Raw genomic sequence first — 23,999 nt, 5'->3', positions numbered from 1 at the left:
GGCCGAGGCCGCCACGCTCCCCAAGCCCCGGGCCTACGGCGGCGAGCTCTACGGCCCCGGCAGGCCCCTCAGCCCACGGCGCGCCTTCGAGGGCATCCGGCTGCGCTTCGAGAAGCAGCCGTCGGAAGAGGACGAGTGGGCCGTGCCCGCCAGCCCGCCCAGCCCGGAGGCGGGCACCATACGCTGCGCCTCCTTCTGCGCCGGCTTCCCCATCCCCGAGTCGCCCGCCGCCACCGCCTACGCCCACGCCGAGCACGCGCAGTCCTGGCCGTCCATCAACGTGAGTGGGCGCCCGCGCCTTCCGCAGCACGCTGCTCACACCCGACTGGCAGGGCGCCGCCTCCTCGGACAGTGGGCCACAGTAGAGGGCCCTTCACCTCTCTCCCCTGGTCTTCTGGGGGTGGGAATTGGGGCCTGTGCCGTTAAGACTTGTGTTTAATGCCGCAGTTAAGGGTGTGATTGATTTTCAGAGGGACGGTCCTGGCTTTGATTTCAGACTCCACCACTTAGCAGCTGTGGGACCTCATGCAAGTTACTTATCCTCTCTGATTGTCAGTTTTCTCACCTGCAAAATGAGGACAATGATTATATTATCTAATTACCTTAGAGGGCTCGTAGGAGGGAGGTAGTGGGCCGAAACCAATCTGCAGTGTCTGGCTCAAGCGTCCTCTATTATGTTGGTGATGGTGGCGACACTGACTGCCACAGATAATGGGCTGACACAGGGACGCCTGCCTATCCCATTCCCTCCTTCAGGCCTCAGAGCCCCTGCTCTTTTCTGTCTGTTCTAGAAGACAGCCCTATCTCAGGGCTCTATCGTTTCACTGAAATGATGAGTTTCCTGAATGTTGGAGCCACCCCTTCCTACCCGGAAGGACCAAAATACATTCCAAAGCCAGACAAATTATTTTTGAGATGTACATTTTTGGGGATTATCTATTGCTTTTAGTTAGCCAGGAGCTGTGTGACTTAGTCTCTTTAGGGGCATGTCTGGGTCTTGACTTCCCTAATTACTGTAGATGCCCTGGCAAGCTGAGCAGTGACTCTCTCATATACACCTGTTGGGGACTGCATGCCTTGGGGCATACGGAGTGGCCACTGAGCTGGTGGGGGGGGAGAAGAGAGTGCTAGAGAAAAGGCACACAGACCCCTTCTGGCATGCCGCAGCCCTCTCTGCCCTGGGTCCTGTAAAGGGCAGGCTGAGATGTGGAGACAATGGGTGCAAGCTGGAGACCATAAGTGATTCCTTTCTCTCCCCACAGCTGCTGATGGAGACGGTGGGCTCTGACATCCGCAGCTGCCCCCTCTGCCAGCTGGGTTTCCCGGTCGGGTACCCCGATGATGCCCTCATCAAACACATTGACTCCCATCTGGAGAACAGCAAGATCTAGGGCGCCTCCCCCACTGCTGGCTGTTTCTCTGCCCTCTCCCATCACCCCCAAACACTCACTCAATTTGAATGCTGCATGAATCTCGTGGGGGGCCCCTGCCCCTTGCGACCCCCCAGATACCTCCACTAGCTACCAAGTCAATGTGCGTGCCGTCTTCCCTGTTCCCGGCACCACTCAGCTCTGGCTCTTCCCAGGAGGTCAGCCGAGGCTCCACCCATTCCCGGCTTTCGCTGGGGAGGTGGGGATCTGGGCTGGGATGGGGAGGGGCATTACCCCCCCTCCAGACCTCTCCCTCTGCCTTTCTGTTCTTAAACAGGGTTGGATCCAAGAGGTGTCTAGTGCTTGGTCCTGGGGGAGGGGGAGGATGCCAGAGAACTCCAGGAGCTCCCTGAGCCCCTCCCCAAATGACCTTCTTTCCTAGGCTCTGCTCGTCTGGGGAGCACCTCCAGTGTGGGGTCCCAGAGCCTGCCCTGGACACTGATGTCAGTTTCTCCATCCCACAACCAGCTTGGGGCTTGTGGCATGGGCCTCCATTGGGGGAAGGAGGCATCTTGTTTCTTGCCACCCTGCAGGCCAGCCCTATTCTCCCCCTCTGCCCACTCTGGGGATTAGGGAAGGTGGGAGAGGAGAGGTTGGGAGAGGAGAGGGAGAACCCAGCCTAAAGAGGCTGTCCTGAGGGCTAGGAGCCCTGCGCCATGACCCTCAGGCCAGGGAACTGTCTGCCAGCCTCTCAGGCCCATGCCCTACTGGAGCCCCTGGCACTGAGGCACAGATTGTCAAGGCAGATGTCTCCCTCCACCCATACCCCACTTGAGCCCCTGACACCACAGGTGCCCTGGAGCCCATGTGTGACTCAGCCTCTCTTAGCTGAGTGGGTGTCATCTGCCCCTACCTCCCCAGCCAGAAAATGAGAATGGGCCCAGGGTGCTCTTGGAGACCAACTTCAAAAGAGCTAACCCCCTTCCAACACCCACCAACCCACATTCCCTATGTGAAATCTACCTCAGAGTTGTACCCTAAGAAGGACGGGTAAGCAGGAGGCCAGGAGGTCTCCAGGGCTGAGATGAGGAGCCTCCCATGGTGAGAACCTGCCACCCCACGATGAATCCACTCCCCTCCACTGCGAGCCTCCCCAGGCCTCAGCCCCGGGTGGGTGGCAGTGGTCGCTACTGTCAGCGCATGCACCGTTCTGATCCAACTCTTCCAGGCCCTCCACCTCCTCACACCCCTCCCCTCCTCAGTGCAGAGGAGTGAAGGGGTGTGTTGGGCGGGGAAGGGGCCAAGGACTCCAGAGACACATGTCATTGTACCCTGAGTGTTCCCCCAGGGAGGGGAAATGGGGAAGGGGGCCTGGAGAGGGGAGGCGGGGGCCCCTGTGCTCTCTGAACAAGTTGAAAGTCCAAATAAAACTAACCTGTTCCATCTGTGCTAGGTCTGTGCCCATCATGGTTGGGGGTGGGAGGGAGGGGCAGAACCCTCAGTTGCAGGAGGTCTTTGAAACTGTGTCTCAAGGAACCACAGCCATGGGAGGGTGAGCACTGGGCACATGGGGGATGTGTGGGGTGCCCACCTTCAAAGTGGTTCTGGAGACGGGCACGCAAGTGGTCACAGATGTCTTGTGACGTGGACCTTATTTAGAACAGATATAAAGTAGCCACCCCAGCCCCAAGCAGGTGTCAGGCAGGGGCTCTTGCATTTTCCCTCCCAGCAGGTCTGGCCAGTAGAGGTTCTAAAGCCCTGGGGATTCATTTATCAGTAGCATCTATTTCTTCATCAAATGATTTCTGCATGCCAGGAACCAGGCTGGGGCCTCAAAGAGGAAGAATATCTGTGTTCCATGTCTTCATGGGTCTAAGAGCAGGGGAGGGCTGCGTTAGCAGCTGCCTTAAAAGTCCTATGGCCTGGGAGGTCAGAGCTGGGTCATGAACCTATGACTTCTGCTCTAGCCGAGGCTGTGCCCTCTGTCTGCAAAAAGGGCCTGAGCTACTTATTCACTGGCTCTGGGTGCCTTTCATTTCCACATGTCCCTTTTTGGTCAAGGGTTTACTTAAAAACAAAAGAGGGGACAGGGGTAACTGTTCATTGAAAGCCTGAGGTTCAGCTCTAGACACAGGACAAATGTCCCTCCCCATTAAGTGCCAAGGTCCTCACCCCTGTGGGGAAGCTGCCCAACCTCCCCAGCTCCTCTGTTGTAGTTAACTGCTTCCCTCTAAAAGTTCATCCAAGCTTGATTACATCTGCAGCCAAGTTGTGAGTGCTAGGAAAGGTGTGATCAGCTGTGACATGTCCCTATGTAATATAGCTTCATAAGCCCTGGGAAAGAAGGTTCTGGAACATCTGGTGCATAAGCGCTCAGTGCCCCCTGCTGTTCCTCCAGCTCAGTCAACTCCCATGGAGGAAGGCAGCACCCAAGTTCCTGGATCTGGGTCCTGTTTGGATCTCGGGAAGCACTTGCTGGGTGGGTGTGAATGAATAAGGATGGTACAGGAACACACAAGGTAAGGAGAAATCCTGGTGCTTGAGAAAAGGGCTGACTTGGGAATGAGCTAGTACAGAGACAGGGGGTGACCCAGGCAAGCAGTTCTGGTCCTTTGGCATCTCTGAAAGTGGGAGGGCATCCAGGTATCCTGCAACCTGGACATTCCCCCTGTCACCAGGGTGAGGGGAGCATGGGGACATAGGGTGCCGATTCTGGCAGCTTGTCTCCTTGATTTCTAGGGACATGGGAAAGGGCTCAGGTGCAGGGCAGAAAGTTGCTGGGGGCTGGGAGGGAAGGTGGGGAAGGGAGAAAAAGCTAGCGTGCCCCCAGCCCAGGTCCCCGAGAGCCGCAGCCTTTCATCTAATGCCCCCCATGAAAGGAGAGGACTTGGGGGTGGGGGAGCTAGGGAAGGGCTGGGGAGCCCTGCGGTGCTCATCTCTCTCCTCCCCTCTGAAGCAGGATCATGATTAGATGTAAGGACATTTGCTCCTTGTTACTGTATGGAGAAGGTGAGGGATGGTAGGGGCTGAGAGAATGAGGGGACACAAGGGTCCACATCTCTAGGCTCCTGGAAAGGGGACGAGGGTGGGACAACTTTCACAAGAACAAGGTGGAGGGTTGGAAAAAACACACCTGGGAGACCCATCTGTCAAGGCTGGAAAAAACACACCTGGGAGACCCATCCCTCTCCCCAGTGCAGACCCAAAGCCAGACATGGCAGAGCCCACGCCATCCATGAGCATATCTGCACATGCAGATTTAAAGGCCCAAATATCCAACATTCTCTCCAGCTCTGGTCCCTCTCCCCTAGGGTTTCCCCAGCCAGAGCTCCCAGGCCACAGAGAACCCTGCCCCTGTCCTGGGGCCCTGTGCAGGCTGTCAGACTATCAGCTGAGGAGAGTGACAGCTCCTTTCAGAAGCTGTGGCATGTGTGCACGGTGTGTGTGCACGAGAGAGTGTGTCGGGGAGAAGCAGATCGCTAACCAAGGGGAGGGGGGTGTGGGTGAGTCAGCCTTGTTAATGAGAGGCACCTCGCCCAGCTGATGAGTACTAATGAAGAACAGAGGTGGGGGTTCACTCCTCGACATCTTTACAGGGTAGGGGGAGCAGGACAGTTCCCCCAGTCCCTTCTCTCCCTCAGCAGGGACAAGAACAGAGCAAATTTGGCAACAACAGAAGGAACTGAGGTCAGACACAAGGATGAAACCTCAATGGCAAGGGGGTTCGTAACTGGAGAGGGGGGAACAAGGCATCTGGGGCAGAGGCAAGATAACGTGGAGAAGAGAGTGAAGCCCTCTAGCACCTCACCCTGTCCCTGCCCTTCCTCCAAGTACTGTTTTTATTTTTTTTATTTTTTATTTTTTTGTCTTTTTTTCCGTGTCCGGCAACGGATTGCAACCCTCAGTGTCGCCCCCGTACCGGACCGGGACCGGCAACGGGATCGCAACCCTCGGTGTTGCTCCCGCGCCTCGCTCAGCCAGCGAGCGGGAACCGGTCTGTATGTGGGATCCGAACCCTCGGCGGGAGCGCCGCCGCGCTTCCCAAGCGGCGCACTAGCACAGTGCGCCACCGGGCCGGCCCCAAGTACTGTTTTGATTCCAGAGAAATTCTTGGTGCTTGAGGCTTCTTCTGCTGGCTGCCTAAGTTCCTTCTGAGATTGAACCTACATCTGCAGAGGGCTGGAAGACTCTAGTCCATGCCCTTCCCATCAGCAGCCTGTGAGAGAAAGAGGGCTCTGGTTTGGGGCACTTACTTGTTCGTGGCATTCACTGTCTATACAGATGCCATGCAGCCCTGTGTTAATGACCCAGGGATACCTGGTGGGGCTGAGGGTATGAAGGGACTGGGGCAAGGGAGGATGTGGGTGTTGGCTGGAAACCCTCTCGGTGCCTGCCCTGTCCTTGTGGCAGAGGCAGATGCCCCTGAGAACCCAGCCCCAACCCATAGCTTCACCCGCGCTGCATGCCGATTCACTCGTGCTGCATGCTGATTCACCCAAGGGCAGGGTCACCAGGCGCATCTCACAGATGTTCCAGTCGGCTGTGTGTGTGGGTATGGGGGAGGGAGAGGAGGGGCTGGGGGTACAGGATGGGTGTCGGCCAACACCTCCTAATTTGCATCACCACTGACACCCTTCTTGACCAAGAAAATGGAGCCAGAAATAACAAGGGGGGGAGGTCATTCCCTTTGTGGGGGATTTGAGGCTCTCTTTCCTTGCCTCCAACACTCCCATGCTTCTGGGGACAGGAGGTCAGACCCCCAGCTGGCCCTGGGCAGGAGAAATGCACCCCATTGCCCATGCTTGCTCAGATTGGGCAGACACCCCATCCTAGCCTCTCATTTCCCTCAGCCCCAAACACCCAGCCCTGCCCTTTTCCTCCTTCAGAGTCTGTTCCACCCTTCCCTCCTCTGGGAACCCTCTCCCTGGGACCTCTCTTGTAGCTGTGACGACCCCCGCTCTGCTTAGTGGGGAGCTGTCTCTACCAGTGTTCTCTGGTCTGTTTGCCTCCCCTGTCAGATCGGGCATTTCCCAGGGCCAGGGCCCGAACCTTCCCTACCAATCTGGGAGCAGCTGAAGGAACCATTCTACTTGGGAAATAGTCCCCAAAATAGCAGGAAATGGCATGAGGTAAATCAGGTTCCAGTGTGAGACCCTGTTCCTAGGGCTATGTGGTAGGGGCAAAGAGGGACCTTCCTCCCACCCACCCTAGGGACATTCAGCTCTGTGGGAGGCCTCTGGTCCTTTACTTGGAGGAAGTTTCCAAGTGTCAGGCCTCCTCCCATGAGATCCTTGGAGACAAAGACCGGGACTGTTCCAGTTTGACATTTTTGTCCCCTGCTCCAGGGACTACTGCACAGATCCTCACAAACACATCTGATGCTCAGTTTATTACTTTTCTTTTTCTTTCTCTCTCTCTCTTTATTTTTTTAGTGGCTGGCCGGTGTGGGGATCGTGATGCTCAATTTATGAGCAATGAATTTCCTTCTGTCCCAAAGAGGGTAGGGAATATTGTGAGAGTCACAGCTTGGAGGCAGGAGATTGCAGACATGACAGGCCAAAGGGTCCTGGATCTGGCAGGGTGAGGTGGCGAGGGTGGAGGCAGAGCAGAAGGGCCTGGCAGGGAAATCAGGTCGCGAGAGACAGCCGAGAGAGCTGTGAACACACCGTGGGAAGGAGTGAACGATGAACTGAGAACTTCCCCCATCCCCCCCTTCAGAGATGCTATTTTGGGGGGAGAGAAAATATGCAGTGCGGGGGCAGGGTGGGGGAGCATGCCAGCTTCCACAGGGGTCAGCCGGGCCATGGTTCCCCCATCCCCCCCTTCAGAGATGCTATTTTGGGGGGAGAGAAAATATGCAGTGCGGGGGTAGGGTGGGGGAGCATGCCAGCTTCCACAGGGGTCAGCCGGGCCATGAGCTGCCTCTCTTTGCTTGCCATCTTTATTGGCTCTGGGACCCCCAGCACTTTTCTCCCCACCGGGAAAGTCTTCTTGTAGAAAGAACGAGCTAGGAGATTTGGAGCTGACCTCTGGATATCCCCTTGAGGGTCCCTGGGGCCTCAGACCTATGGAGAAGTTTCTTTTCCATCCTTTTATTCAAATGAAACTGGAGGGCTAGTGTGGGGTGTGAGCACCTCTTGCCCCCAACTCCATACTTAGGCCCTCTGCCTGGGTTTCGCCATTAGCATCAAGTGCAGGTGTTAAAGGAGGCCGGGGTGGATGGCACTTCCTAGTTGGCTGGGGTGTGAGCACCTCTTGCCCCCAACTCCATACTTAGGCCCTCTGCCTGGGTTTCGCCATCAGCATCAAGTGCAGGTGTTAAAGGAGGCCGGGGTGGATGGCACTTCCTAGTTGGCCCCCTCCTCCTCCTGGATGGGGAGGCTGACCTTGCTCCTTGGGCACAAGGAAGCTGTAGGGAAACAGCCTTCAAGTAGAGCCTGTGCTTGGCGTGAAGGGGAAGTCCTTGCACCCCAGCTCAACCCTCTGAAGGGCCCTGACTCATTTTGGGATGAAGGCTCCAATGCCATGTGGGTTTCTGTGGCTGGGGGCAAGGGGCAGGCAGGGCATGAGTGGAGAGTTTTGTTTTTGTTTTTGGAGGTGGCTGCTTCTCTGCCTGAGAGTCCAGCTTTGCCTGAAGGAAAAGGTTGGCTGGAGCAGGAGAAATCCCTACTCCGAGCCGGTGAGGTGCTGGCCACGGCTGCAGTAGAAGGAGCCCAGGTTAGACTTTAGGAAGGACTTCCTGTGAGGACACGGTGGCATATTTCCAAAGATGAGCCAAGGGACCTGGCCCCCCGGATGTTTTCCACAGTTGGTCTCTCCCTCCCTCCGAGGTTGGGCAGTTTGGCTGGCATTGGGGCAGTGTAGGAAAGAGGCAGATGAGCAGAGTGACCCACTGCAGGCCCCAGGCAGGAGTGATGAGGGCGGGTCAGAACGCATATGTCCCCAAGCCAGACCATGGGGGTAAGCGGTTGAAGTTAGAAGGCCACAGGTGAGAAAGACTGTCTTCCATCACAGTCCCTCTCTCTATCCTGTCTTCATTCTTTTCTTTTCCTGGCCTTTTCTCCTTCTGTCCCTGCCTGGAGCAAGAGGCTTGGCAGGGAGACTGAGATTAGACTTAACTCAGGGCCCTTAAGGGGGAAAGGGGCAGTGGAGTCAAATTCCCTGGTGCAGAGGAGCTGGGGGGCAGCTGTGTCCTTGTGGCCAGTGCTCTGCTCTGGAGGGATGCCCAGTCCAGGCTCTCGGTCCAGAGGTGAAGAGGTGGATGGGCCGATTGAACGATGATTGTGCCCCTCCCCCTTCCTGGGGCCCTTGGCCTTGTGGATATTTCAGGAGCTGAACTCTGCCCCCCACCCCCACCAGAGAGCAAAAGTGAGCTGTGGATGGGAGGTGAGGGGGAGGATCAGGAGATGGTGTGAAGGAGATAGTTCACCCAGAGCACGGGTGAGGGGCAAGGAAGAGGACAGTGCCCCGTGGTGCTGGCCTTTGCAGTGTTTCCAGCACACGCAGAGAACCCACATGCAGGATCAGAGAGCCCCTCACCTGCCTTGGAATCCCACTCCTCCCAGATGGGCAGATGGTTGTGCCTGAGGACAGAGGAAGAACCGAGGTGGGACTTGGCACAGGGGGTCTCAGCACTCCCGGAATCCTCTGAGCTCTGAGACCTCTGGTCTCAGGCACAGTGGGCCCAGGTGGGTCTCCTCTCCACAGATGGTCAAATGGATGTACTGTCACCACACTGTCCTCCAAACTCACCCCGTAACACTTCGCTCTGATGCACCAAGCACATGGACAGCCCCAGTTAAACACACACACACACACCCTTCCCCAGGGACACCCACTTGCAGAGACACATTCCTCACAACACATGTGGGGTACACACACACAGTCTCACACAACCAGGAACAGAGTGCCACACGGGTGTGTCCCAGTTTCCATAGGGGCCCTAGGAATAGTGCATGCTGACACATGCATGGAGCGCCACATGCACACACAGGCATGTGCTCCTGGCTTTGAAACTGACCCCATTATCCAGTGGTGTGCTGGCAAACGTTTAACAACCGGCTTTTCAATTTAAGCTACCATGGCAGTGAGCACGGGGAATAGACACATACAATCAGCTCCCGCGAGCTGGTACGAGCCAGCTCCAGCCCGTCACTCCGCCACTCCGTTATCCTTTGTAGAAATCACGTGATAAACCTTAAATGTGCTGGGCAGCCCCTAGGAGGGCTGCACCTGGGCAGCATTGACTCATCAGGGCAGCTTTTTTTTCCCATGGGGGAGCTTCCCCTTCCCTAGCCCCACTCACCCCCGACTCCTGCCAGACCCCACTTCCTGCCCCTCTCGTTTTTCCTCCTCTGTCACTCAGGGCTGCGAGCTGTGGCTGGTTCTCAGGCATGTCTCTTTCACCCTTGCTCCCTGCTTTCTATCTCTTCCATGGCCAAGGTCACCAGGCGTGGAGGGTGACAGGCCCATGCCTAATTCAGGCAGGCTTCCAGGAGGAAGAGGACAAGGAGATGCCAGGTGTTAGAAAAACGCTGAAATTCTCTTGCTGGGCTGCTGCTACCTGTGTCTGCCTCCTTGAGCCTAGCTCACCCCTGGTTACTTCCTTCTTCTCCCTGGTCATAAGGCAAGGATCTGGTCCACACTGAACACTGTGGGAAGGTTGGGGGGGAGTTGTGACTTGTGGGCGACGAGGGGAAGTGGGCAGAGGCTGTCTGAGAGTGCACGCCTCTGGTTCTAGCTGTGCTCTGGAGCACTGTGTCACTTCTCAGAGCTGCTGCTCCTCAGTGTGAAAAAATGATAGGACTGGACTAGGTCAGCTCTGACATTTTGGTATTCTATATTTCTGAGATTCTTCTAAGCTCTACTCAGTGGGAAGCTTCCCTTAGAGCTAATCATGGTCTTTTTCCCTGTAGTTCATGAGGGAAGTGAACAGATGTGTTTTGGGGAGTACACTTGGGGGACCTCCAGCAGCCTCTGTTCTCTTCGCTGTGGCTTCTAGATTATTCCCACCACACACACATATAACAGGAAAGAGAGCAAAGGTAAGGAAGAGAGAGAAAGAGAGAGAGAGAAGGGAGGGGAGAAGGAAGGAGGGAAGGGAATGAAAAAGAAAGAGATGAACAGAAAGAGAAAGCAAGGGAAAAATGAAATGACATGAAAGAAAGAAAAAGAAAAGAAAAAAAGAGAAAAGAAACAAAAAAGGGCTCATCCTAGATCCAGAAAGTGGCCAGCCTGATCAGTGAAGTTGCCAGTGGTACATGGAGGGGCTGGGGGAGAGAAGTGTTTCTAGTTGCTACGAACCCTGTCCATGTGCATCTGTGAGATGGGGGCAATTCCGGGTCTTCCTGAGCCTTGGGCTGAGTCATGCCAGGGCAGGGTTGGAGCCCCCTACCCTGCCTCATCAGTGCCCAGGCAGGAGATAGCCCACTCCTCTGCCCAGGGTCTCCTGCCGCTGCTGGGCTGCTCCTGAAAACAACTGAAACCACAAAATTGGCTTGTGGTTGGGTGATTATCAGTCACTGCTATTCAGCTTGGCTTCCTAGGATGACTAAGGGGGTTGGAAGCTCCTCCCATTAGCCCCCCAAATTTTCAGAGGAATCAGAGGCCAAGATGGGAAGTGGTTTTCTTTGGAGGCTCTTGCTAGTTTCTGAGCTCTCAGACCTGAGGGCCTGCAGGCACCCTGTCCCGGTATGTCTGCAGGCTCAGAGATTGAGGTCACCTAGGTGGAGGTAGCATCGTCCCCGGACTTCCTCACCCAACAGCTTGGAGCAGGGAGGGGCTGGGGAAGAGGACACCTGGGTCTGCAAAAGATCTTTCAATCTACCATTTCTAGATCCAGTTCTCAAGAGAGCCAAATTGCTGCCAGGAGTGGATCTGGGCACTGTGGGTCCCAATGGCAGGGCCTGGGTACCAGCCAGGCAGTGCAGCTGGTGCTTGAGCCCACAGAGAATGCTGGAACTGCCCCTGCCGAGCCGTGCTGTGCGGAGCATCCCCAGCTGCCGGGTCCTCCTTACTTTCCCTGGGGTTAGAAAATGCTCCGTCTGAGAGACAGGAGGGTGGGCTCTGCCCCGGCTCAGTCTTCCCTTTTGGTGACTCTGAGCAGGTCTTGCTCTCACTAAGCCTCAGTTTCCCCTTCTTGAGATCAAAGAGTAGGATTCTTTCAGCGCTGATCTTTTGTGCATTGGTGGTGCTAGTGAAGAAGGGAAAAGGCAACCATTCCCTGGCCCCTGCCTCTCCACCCCCCACCCCCCACTGTGTTTCCCTCTGGTCCCCAAGGCTCACCCGCCCCAGTGCTGCCTCTTACTCTTTATCTGACTGGTCCATTGTATCAGTTTATCTCTCTCCCTCCCTTTCTCTCTCTCTCCATCTCTCTGTTTCAGCTCCCTATGCTCCCCACCCCTCCCCCAGGCTGGGTGAAGGGGGCAACTGAGTTCTTATAGACTGCTGACTCAGGCCTTTCCAACCATCCTTCCCCCAGCCAATGTCCCCAAGTGTGACACTCTCCTCAAACCCTCCTGCCAGTCATCCAGGGTTGGGGGTGGGGTTCTGATGACAGGGGTTCGTGTCTCCTTGAGCCCTAGGAACAGGTGAAAAGTCGCACTGGGGATGCGGGAGGTGATGGTGGTGGTGGGGTGGATACCAGCCACACTTGTGACTCTGAAACGGATGGAGAGCATGTATGGACACAGTAGTGTGAAGAACATAAGTGTGGAAAAAGTTTGTGTCACTCGTAGGCACACCAGAGGCATGACACCTCCCATCCTCCACCCCACCCTAAATCTTGGGGAGCTGAGGGCCCACTCCCACGTACCCACGTGTGTTAGGCGCACACAGGGGCACACATCCGACGGGCTAGAAGAGCAGGACTGGGGAGCCAGGCTGCAGAGAGGGAGGGGGAAGGGACAGGAAGGCCGGGTAGCCCCGCCCCCACTCCGTGCCTGTGCCACCTAGTACCGCCTCCCCGTGGCTGGTGAGGTCTCTGCCCCCTTGACTTTTCCCGGCTTCGAGGAAACACCTCCCTTTAGGGGAAAGCGAGATGATGGGGGAAGCAGGGGAAGCACTGACTCTCGGGCAGAGGCATGAGCCTGATTTTCCAGTCCGCGGCGGGGCGGAGGGAGATGGCACTGGGGACGCCTGGGCGATGGGGCCTGACTCAGAGCCAGAACCACAGGGCTCGTCCGCTGTATTGTCGTCGGGGAACAAGAAGCCACCAGGTTTATAAGAAACTGCCTTTCATCTCTGCCCTCTTCCACCCCTCTGCAAGGGATCAAGGTTAGACTCGAGGAAGAACTTACAGCCCGGGGCAAGGAGGGGACTCTGCCTCAGATGATCTTTTTGGAAGGGTTTGTTCAAGGAGAATGGGCATGTTCAAGGGGTTTTAGATCTTGAGGAGAGTCGGGGCCAGAAGGTGAGCCCTTGATCTCCCTGTATGTTGTCAAGGAAAGCCCCCTCCTCACTTCCAGCCCAGAACAGGAGCTCTTTTCTAAGAGCTTTCTAAGAGCTGCTCAAGACCCCTCTGTACTCAGACAGAAACACCTAACAGCTTCGATGTCAGGCAGTGGGCTCAGGTGCCAGGGGCCAGGAGCTTGGAGAAGTGAGGGACGCCTGTGCCTCCCACCCCTGTACCTGGAAACTAGGACTCCTGTGTCACTCCTTTCTGGACCCATCTTCCTCCACTGCTGCCACGTCTAGGTTGGCTTTGGCTGTGTGACTGAGCCAGCCCCTGCCCCTTTCAGTCCCTCAGCCCTGCTTTCCACCCCTCCTGCCCCATAAGTGGGATGGATTTGCTGAGTAAATGAGGTCCAATTCTGCAGGGTCATCAGACAGAAAAGGACACCAGGAGAAGTAAGAAGAGGAGGCCCGAGTTAAGTTTGGACACCAGGAATGACTTCCTAAAGCACAGGGGAATGCTCCCTAGGTGACAGGGGGAGGCCTTGGGGTCTTGCCTTTCTCTGAAGGGAGTGAAGGGAAGGACTCTGGGTCGGGTTGGATAAGGTGCCTTATAAGAAGAGAGGGGTAGGGAGTACAAACAACTGAGAGCTGGGGAAACCGTGTCACCCTTCTGAGCAGTTTCTCATCTGTAAAATGGGAATGACAATAGTATCCTCTGCACACAGATGAAGGGGGCTTGAATGAGGGGGGTGCACGGTTCCAGCACAAGGGCTCATCACAGGGTCACCAGCTGTGTGAACCTGACTAAGTATTAACTTCTCTGTACTTAAGTTTCCTTGTCTGTAAAATGGGGACAATGGTCTCTGCCCAGTCAACCTCACACCATTGTGAAGTCTAATGACATCAAGGGTATAAACTGCCTGGGGATGTTCTCTTGTCTCATTTTCACTCCCCACCCCGAGCAGCAGCCGTGGGTGGAGTGGGGCAGTCAGGAAAAACGTGGGTTTTTCCAGTTTTCAGACTCACTGGTAGTCAAGGGTTGAGGCAAAGTACGAGCTAGACTTGGCAACATGTCCAGGGTAGTTGGAACCTGGGAGCCTAGGACACAGCCCATCTGTGGGGTCCTGAGCCTTGGGTGGTGACCCCGGCTGGTGCATGTGCGTGTGTGAAATGCAAGGTGAGCGCCAGTATCTCAATTCCCACCGATTGGACCAGTTGCCACGGACACAGTCTTCCCTCCCCAACTCACAGAATGTCAGGTTCTGGTGCCAGCAATTGGAAAGAAATGGAGGCAGGCATGGGGCGGGGGCAGTGATGGGCATCCACACCAGCTTTATGCCCCCTGTAGCCAGAGACGTGGGTTCAGGGCCTTCGCAGGGCCCTGCACAGAGCGCCAGCTGCCCATGGCCCTGGTTGGCACGACTCCTTGTGACACTTCCTGGGTGACAGAGGGGGTGCGAGCAGCAGACAACAGGCTCCCGGGGAAATCTCAGACTTGCATGTCACAGTGGATCTATGTCTGGGGTGGTAAGTGGGGTTAAACTCAAGGTCAGACCTAGCCAATCCATTTTCCCACCAACATGGCCTTAGGTGCCTCCATTGCAGGGGCTGGGACCCAGGTGCCCACTCAATGGGAGCTTAATGCTTGGTCTGTCCCTCTGCTCTGGACACTGGTTGCCTGACTGATTTCTGCCTGTGCCTGGGATTTATGAGGAATGGAGGTGTGGCTTGTAGGTACCAGGCTGTTCCACTCCCAAATTTCAGGTGCTAATCTCTCCGTGATTTTCAGTGTTCTTAGAAAAGGAAATAGATGAGAAGGGAGGTGCCTCTAAGCTGCCCGAATTGGGGGACACTACCGGGCATCTCAGATTTCTCCATCTAGTAAGTTCTTGGAGATCATCAACCTTTCCCAGGCTCCTAGGTCTCCTACCTCCCTCCTCCTCACTCTCTGCCTTTCTTGGGCCGCTGTTGTCATGATTCATGGTAGGAGGTAAGAAAGCAGGAAAGGAAGGAAGGAGCAAAAAGGAAGCTCTGAGAATAAGCTGGAGGGCCAAAGTGGACCCCGAGCAGGATGCAGAGTTTGTTAAATGACAAAGGAGATGAAGAGGCAGGTGAATTTGTCCAGATGGGTGAGAAATGAAGGAGAAGTCAGCAAACTGCCTTTGCAGTAGGAGAACCCGAGGCTGGAAGGTGAGAAGGGCTTCCAGATGGGGCAATAGTCTCAGTGTTTATAGAACAAAATTTGTAAAGATGTGGTGGGTGGGGTAGGATGGCCAGAGGAAGAGCCTCATCAGCCTACCTTTGAGGAGGAAGGTGGTACCACAGGAAGGCCAAAGGTGGACTGCAGGTGGACTTCCCAAATGTCCCCATGAGACAGGGCTGAGCCAGGCAGGGCCAGCTGCTGGGCCTGCAGCCTTCTTGTCCCCACTGCAAGCTCACCCGCCTCCTGCAAACACTCCTCAGCTCCCCCACCCCATTTTGGCCCACAGCCCTGGGGAAGCTACATGGCGTTCTCACCACGGACCCAGTGCCGGCTGTGGCTTCTTCCCTCTGACCTATTTTTTAATCATTTGATGGGATTTTTCCCCCCTAAACCAAAGCCCCAGCCCCCTGGGCCCGTCAGCTCCACCGTGTGTCAAAACCACCCCTGTCACTTTGCGTTGGTTTCTCAGTCCAGCCAGCCCCTCCCCGCAGGGCCTGAGAGCGACAGCTAATTACCCAGCTGCTGAGCGCCCCCCACCCGTGCCCCTCCACCCCCAGCCCCAATGGAGGGGCCCTGGAGGACTGCTGGGAGGAGAAGCTGCGGCCTCCTCACCCTCCTACTGCTTAGCAGGAAGTCCTTCCTGCTACCTAGCCTCCGTTCTTCCCTCTGTCCTGCCCCTAGTGGTGCTGAATTGCAGACACAGAGGCTGTTGGTACTAGGAGGGACTGTGGGACACCTCCTTGAGGGACAGAAAGGGGCAACCAGTGTCCTGCCCTGGGTTTAGGGGTGTTTTCTGTCACCCTGGCCCTCGGGATTGGTCTCTGCCAACTGTCTCATTTTACAGAGCAGAAAACCAAGGCACAGAGGGGGCAAGGGCCTAGTCCAGGGGCATCTGGGACTAGTGGTAGAGGCAGGACCAGAACCCAGAGCTCCCCATCCATCTTTCCACCTGCTTCTGGGTCTTCCCTATTCTGTGTCTGTTTCAGTTTCTGTGTAATTCTGCTCCCACCCCTAACCAGGCAAGTTCCCTGCTGTGCCCCCCTCTCCCTCCTACTGGCCTGGCAGAGCTTCATCCTGGTGTTTCAGGGCTGGCCAGCTTGCTTTAAGCACCATTTGGGCATGGGATTTGGTGCCTTGATCTCTTTCCCCCACTACCGCCCTTCTCCCTGTCTCCTCCCTCTTCCACCCATCCGCGGTCAAGTCCGTGAGTCTGCGCCATCTTGCTCCACCTTGCACTGTTAACCAGACAGACAGGCCACAGTGCTCGAGGCCAGAGACAGGCAGGCCAGAGCAGACTCACAGATGGAGGCCCAGTCCCGGACAGACAGACAGACATGCAATAGACACACTGAGAGCTAGACTGACCTCGAGACACTGATAGAGACATGGAGATCCAGACAGACACAAGCACACGACAGAGACCTAAGCAGATTCAGAGACCCAGAGATAACAGACACACACAGAGACAGAGAGACAAGCACAGAACCTACACTCAGGACAAACAAACAGAGCTTTTACGGATCCCGGAGACACACATGGCTGTAAAGAAGACACAGCAAGACACAGGCAAAAGCACAGCGGCGCAGAGAGACACAGAATTACACAAACACAGCACAGAAACTGACACAGAAACTGAGGATTCCCAAGAGATGAAGAGAGACACGGGGCAAACAGGGCTACGTACAGCTCACAGGAAGCCAGAGAGGGCTTAGGAGACAGAGAAGGGTACTGAGCGGGATGCTTTTGCTGTCCTATGGCCAGAGGTCTGGGGGGTGTCTCGCATGGGAGGCCTGGCCTGGCAGCGCCCGACTGTGCCAGGAAGTCACGCCTGAGATCGCAGGCAGTCAGTCGCAGGATGGGGAGCAGAGAGGAGCCTGGCTGCACAGGGGTTAACCCCTCAGCCTGTATCCTCCCTCCAGTTCCCTTTCTCTTGGCTCTTTTTCTTTCCTCCTCCCCCAGCTCCCTTTACCCAAAGCCCTGGGTATTCCCTTCCACCCCCACTCCTGGTAACCAGACCCTGCTTCCTGCCTGAGATTAAGGGCCGGTCTGCTGAGATTCCCCAGGAAGTGGGTGAGCACAACCGCTCCCCAGGGCCTCCCTGGATCTAGGGCTTGCCCATCCATACCTGGCCTGCCCCCATGATTACAGAGTTGCTCAAGTGCCCAGTGTTTTAATGTCTCTTCGGAAGGGCGCAGGAACCCTAGCTTGGGAGCACAGTGGGGCTGGGGGGCTGGGTGTGTATGTGTGGGTGGGTCCTGTGTGAAGAGCTGGGGCAGGGGTGAGAGGTTAGAGATCTAGAGAGCATAGATGATGAGAGGTAGGATGCCCACGGAGAAGGAGGACAGAAATGCAGGACCCAGGCGTGGCCTAGAGCCAGAGGGTAAGGGCCGCCCAGCCTTGAGGGTGTGCAGAGTGGGGAAAGGTGACCCAGCCTGGAGCCCTTGACCTTGGGATGAGCCTTCTATTCGGTGTTCATACTGAGCACCTGGTGCTGGGTGCTGGGGCCTCGGAACTCCTGCAGCTGTCATGCAGCGGGGGGTGGGGGGTGGATTCTACAGGTGCTTGTCACTGCCCTTGCCCCCCTCCCTGGCTGTTAATCCGATGGTTCCGGCCATGCTCTCTGAAGGACTGGCAGTCTGGGCTGGGAGGGGGAGGGAGTATGGGGTGGGTGGGTATGGGCAGAGTCAGATGCCCAAGGAGCTCTGGGAGGCTGGATACGAGACTAGAGCAGGGGGTGGGGCTGCAGGGACTGGATCCCAAGGATTCCTCCAGCATAGCTGTGTGCGGTGTGTGTGCACACGTGTGAGTGACAGTGTGTGTGCTCAGGCTGCTGGGTTGTGAGCACATCGGAGGGGCAAGTGGGCTGAGGGGCCCAAGAACTCTGGTCCCCGGTGTCACCTTGCTAGGAGATCTTTACGGACAGGGTCTGACCCTAATTTATCTTTGTGAATCCACAGTCCCCAGGGTCTGGCTTATCTCAGCCCTCTCTACCTGGATCTCCAGAGAATGGTGTACAGGCATCAGGAGGGAAAGACTGGCCCTTTTTGAGATGGAGTCTTACAGACAGAGGGGTTCTTTTTTGGCTCAGGGCCCTGAGTGGAGGCTTGGGGATCGGCGTGAAGGACACTTTGTGGTTGAGCCACTAAACCAGAGGGAGGAAAGGAAGAAGGAGGTAGCTGAGAATAGAGGAAAGAGGGACAGGTTAGCACAGCCTATGCCTCTGTTCTCTTCCTACCTTAGGACAGAACCCCTCAGCCTTTATGCTACAGACCAAGTTAGTCCTAGCAGAAGTCAGTTAGCTCTACTTCCTGACAAAGAAACCAGACAGGTTAAGATGCTAGAAAAGGTCACAGAGCCAGTGAAGGTTGAAGTTGGGGTTCCAGCCCAACCACCCAACTAAGTCCACCCTGTTTCCCTCCATACTTCCTGACAAAGAAACCAGACAGGTTAAGATGCTAGAAAAGGTCACAGAGCCAGTGAAGATTGAAGTTGGGGTTCCAGCCCAACCACCCAACTAAGTCCACCCTGTTTCCCTCCACCCCAGCCTCCAGCACCCCACAGGCCTCTCCCCTTTGTAGACTTCACTCACTGGCCTGTCTCCCTCTCTTCTCCTCTCTTGCCGTCTCCTCTTGCCCAGCCTGAGACTTTCTGACTGAGTCATGTGCTGCGTCTCTGACTTTGTGGTTCCTGGCCCTCTCCATCTCTAAGTGTGTCTTTCAGAAATGCACCCCCAGCCTCTCACTTTGCCCTGTCTTCCCTTTCATGCCTTATCCCGCCTCACTGGTCTCTCTCTTTCAGTCAACCCTCTTACAGCCTCTGAGGCTGTGCCCAGCAGAGTGGAGGGCAGGAATCTGGGTCCTGGTGTCACTGTGCTCTGAGCTCCCACCAATAGCTGCCCCCTTCCCAGCTCTCCCATATTCATGCCCTCCCTGAACCATCCAGCATGAGCCCACCCAAGAGCCGTCACAGTCCCTGGGGGGCTTAGCACCCCACACATTTTCAGGAGAGGATCCAGGTGCTGTCAGAGTCAGGGGTGAGGCCTCATCTGGTCCTAGAGCGCAGATAAGGCAACCCCAGCACTCGCAGCCGCCCTCCTTAGGCGTGGAAGCTCCTTCCACACACCCTGGAGTGCACGCCCAGCCAGCTCAGGGCACACTGACTCTCAGGATGGGACGTGACTTGGAGGTGGGAAAGCAAAGTGGGAGGGAGCCTCCGAGAGGGGTGTATGGACTCCCAGAAGCCCAGCATCACCTGGAGTTCTTAAACTTACAATTCTGGAGGGTCACCACAGGCCTGGGAATCAGAATCTCTAGAGGCAAGTCCCAGAAATCCATATCGTAGTAGTTTTCAGGTACAGTCAGTGCCCGCAGGTGTAGCAGGTGCTGTGTGACCTCAGGGAAGCCTCTCTCACTTTGAGTCTTGATGGGAGATGACTTAAAAGGAAGCCTTGGATACTTGCAGAGGACACAGGTGAAGAGATCCAGGGTCTAGGCTGGTGGGTTAGGGTGATTTTCTTTTCTGTTTCCCAAACATTTTCTAATGCTATCATAGGACTTTTCATTCATTATTATGATTCTCCCTCGCTCCTGTGGGAAGAGCACTGGTCCGAGAGTCTAGAGACCAGCCCTAGCTCTGCCATTATTAGTTATTCCATTTCCCATATTTACCATCCAGACTGTCTCATAAAATTTGATGTTGGTTGGAGACCGTGTCTCCCTGGACACCCACCCTGTTTATTCACTCCTGCTGCAGCAGGGCCAGCCTTGTGGGTGCTCAGCATATTGATGGGATGAGAGAGGGTCTGGGAGGGGCAGCCACGGGGAAGTGAGGAGACCCCAGGGGGCCTCATCTCCAGCTCCTCTCTTTCCACCTTTCCAGCCCTGGGGCCTGGGAAAGGGGTGAGGTGGCAGCAGTAGGAGGAGGTGTCACTGCCAGGGTTCTTCTTCTCACCCAAGCTGGCAGAGGGGCGGGACTGGCGATGGTGACACCAGGGCCACTCAGCCCCCGCTTTTCACAAGCACTTTCTTTTCTAGGTAGAAGAAGTTGGAGGGAGGGGGTGAGGAATCTGGAGTTGTTGAGCCAGGCTGTAAAACCCTGTAACAGCCCATCAGGTCATAGAAAGACCACCCCAGCCTCCCTCTTCCTTCAGAGATATGTCCCCAGGTCCAACTTTATGAATTTATGAATTCTGAGATTCATAATCCCTCCTGCCCTGGAAAGCTGGGTGGGAGTACAGGACATCCTGTGTTCAGAGGCAGGGGGATGGATCACTTGACTTGAGAATTAGCGTGGAAAAGAGGAGGGGGCAAGAGAGGGAGAAACAGATTCCATTTGGCTTCCACAGCTAAGCACTTAGCAAAAATGTCCCCCAAAGTGGTGTCAGCATTCAGTAATCTCATGTCTCCTGGGGAAATCAGTCATTCAAGAGAGTCTTAGTGAAATCTCTCATGTTTGCCAAAAAGTAGCCAAGGGTCTCAAGGTCACCTTTTCTTTCAAGCAATGCTGCCCCACTTGGAACAGCAGGCAGGAACTTCCTCCTTCCTCAGGGTGTGGGGAAATGGTGGGTAAAGAGTTGGGGAGGAGGCCAGTCCCAGGTTTCTGGTACTGTCACATATGCCGTCTCCATCCTCAAAGGAGGCACGGATTCTCTCTTCCCCCACCCTCCCTGGGTCATGCCCGCCTCCTGGGGTCCCCAGCTTTGCCTTCGCCTGACAACCCGCCTCTTGGTTCAGCTCTAGTTGGGAGCAGAGAGTCCCTATGGGCCCCTAAGGGTGAAGCCACGTTGGGCTGGGACAGAAATGTAGAGATGGGGCCAGCCCCCAGGGGAGACCTGGGGAGGGCTGTGGTTGAGGGGAGAGGAGAGGCTAACCTTTAATTCGATGAAAATGTTAAAGTATTTTTCAAAACATTCTTGAAAATGTAAATCTTTACCTATACATTGACATGCAAAAAATTCCATGACACCTTGTTGAGTGAAGAAAAACCAGCACATTACAAAGCAGCATGTGGGGTGTTTATATAAAATTATATATTTGTGCACATGTGCAAAGCACAGAGACGGAGAGAGAGTATACAGGAGTGATGTTTGGGAGGGTGTTCACTGACATGTTAATCCTGTTTGCTTTGGGGGAGTGGAATTTGGGGAGATTAATGCAGTCTTGTTTTTACTTTTCTATCGTGCTTAAATTTTCTATGTAAGTATGTTCATCTTTATACACAGGAAAACTCCTAATGATGCTATTTTCTTTTTTTTTCCCCGCCCCCTTTGATGCTATTTTCAATTGGGGAAAATAAGGATAGTTTTTATCATAAAAGGAGTGTAACTACATTAGTTAACAAAAAAAGGAAAATAGAAGAAAAAAAGNGCAACCCTCGGTGTTGCTCCCGCGCCTCGCTCAGCCAGTAAGCGGGAACCGGTCTGTATGTGGGATCCGAACCCTCGGGCGGGAGCACCGCTGCGCTTCCCAAGCGCGCACTATAGCAGTGCGCCACCGGGCCGGCCCTTGTTTTTACTTTTCTATCGTGCTTAAATTTTCTATGTAAGTATGTTCATCTTTATACACAGGAAAACTCCCAATGATGCTATTTTCTTTTTTTTTCCCCGCCCCCTTTGATGCTATTTTCAATTGGGGAAAATAAGGATAGTTTTTATCATAAAAGGAGTGTAACTACATTAGTTAACAAAAAAAGGAAAATAGAAGAAAAAAAGCCTCAGTACTCCCATCACACGAGGCAGCCCTTCAGAGCATGTGCTGGGTTTCCTTCCTGTCAGCCGGCTCTGAATCTGTTTAAAGCAGCTTTTCCATCCAGGTATAATAATAGATTGGAAAGTGCTGCGCACACACACCGTCTCATGTAGGGATCGCAGTGCCCCTGAAAAGCAGATCTGTTTATTTCTCCCAGTCTACGGATGAGGCACGTGAGGCTGACGTTTCAGGCAAGGGAAGTGACTTGCCCAGGTCACATACACCTGAGTGACAGAGCCAGTCCTGGGACTCTGAGCATTAGCAGCCCAATGCTGCTTGCAGTGCCCATGGCTGCCAGGCTGGGGTCGGGGAGCTTTTGTGGGCCAGGCCCAGCCCAGCGTCCTGCAATCCCCTTTAAGAAACTGTTCCTGCTGCCCACTAGCTTCCAGGTCTGCCCTGGGGCTGGAGGTACAAGATGCATCCGACACAGCCCGCGTGGGCCTCTGGCCGTGAGAAAGAGGGCAAACACTTCACGCAAAGCCACTTCGCACAGAGCCTGGGCACACGGCAGGCATCGATAAACATCTATTCATAGTCGAAGCGGCTCCGAGCCTGCGAGTGCTCCGAGAAGGCCCAGANGGGATGGCTACGCGGCCCCGGACCCGCGCGCCGGGCTGTACCCGGGGCCGCGCGAGGACTATGCGCTGCCCGCGGGGCTGGAGGTGTCCGGGAAGCTGAGAGTCGCGCTCAACAACCACCTGTTGTGGTCCAAGTTTAATCAGCACCAGACGGAGATGATCATCACCAAGCAGGGCCGGTGAGTGTGGCGCGCGCCGAGCGGCAGGAGCGCGAGCTTGGCGCCCTCGCCCCGGGAGAGGACTCTTTTCCCTTTTCTGGCTAAACATTGCTAGTGTCTCCGTGTCCCTCACCGTTCTGGCTTGAGCTTTAGGAGGCAGGGGAGCGGTTACAGTGAGGATAAGGAAAGCTCTGGAGGGTTTGGTGCCTGGCGGGCATCACACCGACAGCCGGGAAACTCGAAAGGGAGGTGGATGAGTGTGGACGCGCTGAGAAGTCACCTTGGTTTAGGGGGAGATGCACCTATGGCTTCACCTAGAGTTGTGTGTGCCCTGCCCCGCTCCCTGCCTGAGTGGGGTCACAGTGGGCAGCGTGCGTTCTGGATCTGACTTAGCCCCTGCGTGCGGAGAGTGGAGGGGAGGGCAGCATCTTGCATCATGTGGGGTGATCACCCGGCCCTTTATCTCCCGGGCTCCCTGTGCCCACCTCCCCCAGCCCCTTTGCTGCTGCTGTGCTCAGGTCAGCTTTGGTGGCGGGGTGGGTGGGTGGGGGGGAGGTAGGCTGGGATTTGGTGACATGGAGAAGCAGTTGCCAAGTTTCCTTTCCGGTCTTACTTTGAGATCATATGTCTGGGGTGTGTGTGTGTTGTGGGGAGGGGGGCACAAATCCCTTCCAGGCACAGATGCCCACCAGCCTGAGCAGGAGAGTTGGCCTCCAGCCCCACACTGCACCCTTTGAGGCCCTTTCCCTGAAAACCACTCCCCTGTTCAGATATTCACTGGTCCAGCCTGCGGGAAGTTGGGAGGGGGATCCCCATGGCTCCATGGCTCTGGGTCCCCTTAGCCTGGTGCAGGAGGCGTAGGGTTTGGGGCTGAGGTTGTTGCTTCCGCATAGAGCCTCCTGAGTGAGGAAAGAAAGAGAAACTTGCAACTCGTGTGGTATTTGTTTAGTAAGCAATACCCTGAGTGGGTCCTGCCTGTGTCTTGTGTGTGAGTGTGCACCCACCTTCCTACTGGGAGTCTGNGGGGACTAGGCCCCACCCAAAAGTGTTCTTAGGCCCCTGGAACTCTCCCTCCCTCAAGTTTTCTGACTCACGGTCCACTGCCTTTCTTCAGGGCTTCTCATGGGAGGAAGGGAGAAGTGTGTGGAAACAAGTAATTCTGATGAGAGTTTCATCCTGCCGTTCTGACGCTCTGCTCTTCCTTCTCGGCTTAGAAGAGAACGGCTAAGCCATTGGAGCTGGTGATGGCACTGGTGCTGGTGGAGGTGGTGGTTGCAGTGATGGGGGGATAGGCTGGTGATGGTGGAGACAGTGGTTAGAGTGCTGGTGGTAATGGTGGAGGGGTAATTGTAGTGAATGATGATGGTGGAGGTGATGGTTGTAGTGATGGCAGTGTGATGGCGGAGGTGGTGGTTGCCATGATGGTGGTGATGGTGATAGTGATAATGGAAGTGGTAGTTGTAGTGGTGGCGATTGTCATGGTGGTGGTGGTGATAGTGGAGGTGGTGGTTGTAGTGATGGTGGTGGTGATGGTGGAGGTGGTGGTTGTA

General features: G+C 55.4%; 2 protein-coding genes across 2 annotated transcripts in view; both read left to right on the top strand.

Moving 5' to 3' along the window:
* The window catches only part of TBKBP1 (TBK1 binding protein 1), a 16,063-nt gene extending 13,245 nt beyond the window's left edge, over positions 1–2,818 (top strand). The window contains 2 exon segments of the mRNA XM_008570979.1: positions 8–280; positions 1,263–2,818. Coding sequence (XP_008569201.1) covers positions 8–280; positions 1,263–1,391 — 402 coding nt within the window. The 3' untranslated portion in view covers positions 1,392–2,818.
* A 19,310-nt stretch (positions 2,819–22,128) lies between these two features.
* Positions 22,129–23,999, top strand: part of TBX21 (T-box 21) — a 10,703-nt gene continuing 8,832 nt past the window's right edge. The window contains exons 1-2 of the mRNA XM_008570978.1: positions 22,129–22,220; positions 22,285–22,470. Of these exons, the coding sequence (XP_008569200.1) occupies positions 22,129–22,220; positions 22,285–22,470 (278 nt within the window). The remainder of the gene's footprint in view (positions 22,221–22,284; positions 22,471–23,999) is intronic.

This window comes from Galeopterus variegatus, unplaced genomic scaffold (assembly GCF_000696425.1).
Source record: "Galeopterus variegatus unplaced genomic scaffold, G_variegatus-3.0.2 Scaffold649, whole genome shotgun sequence".
Classification (NCBI taxonomy): Eukaryota; Metazoa; Chordata; class Mammalia; order Dermoptera; family Cynocephalidae; genus Galeopterus; species Galeopterus variegatus.
This window is presented reverse-complemented; position numbering and strand designations above follow the sequence as displayed.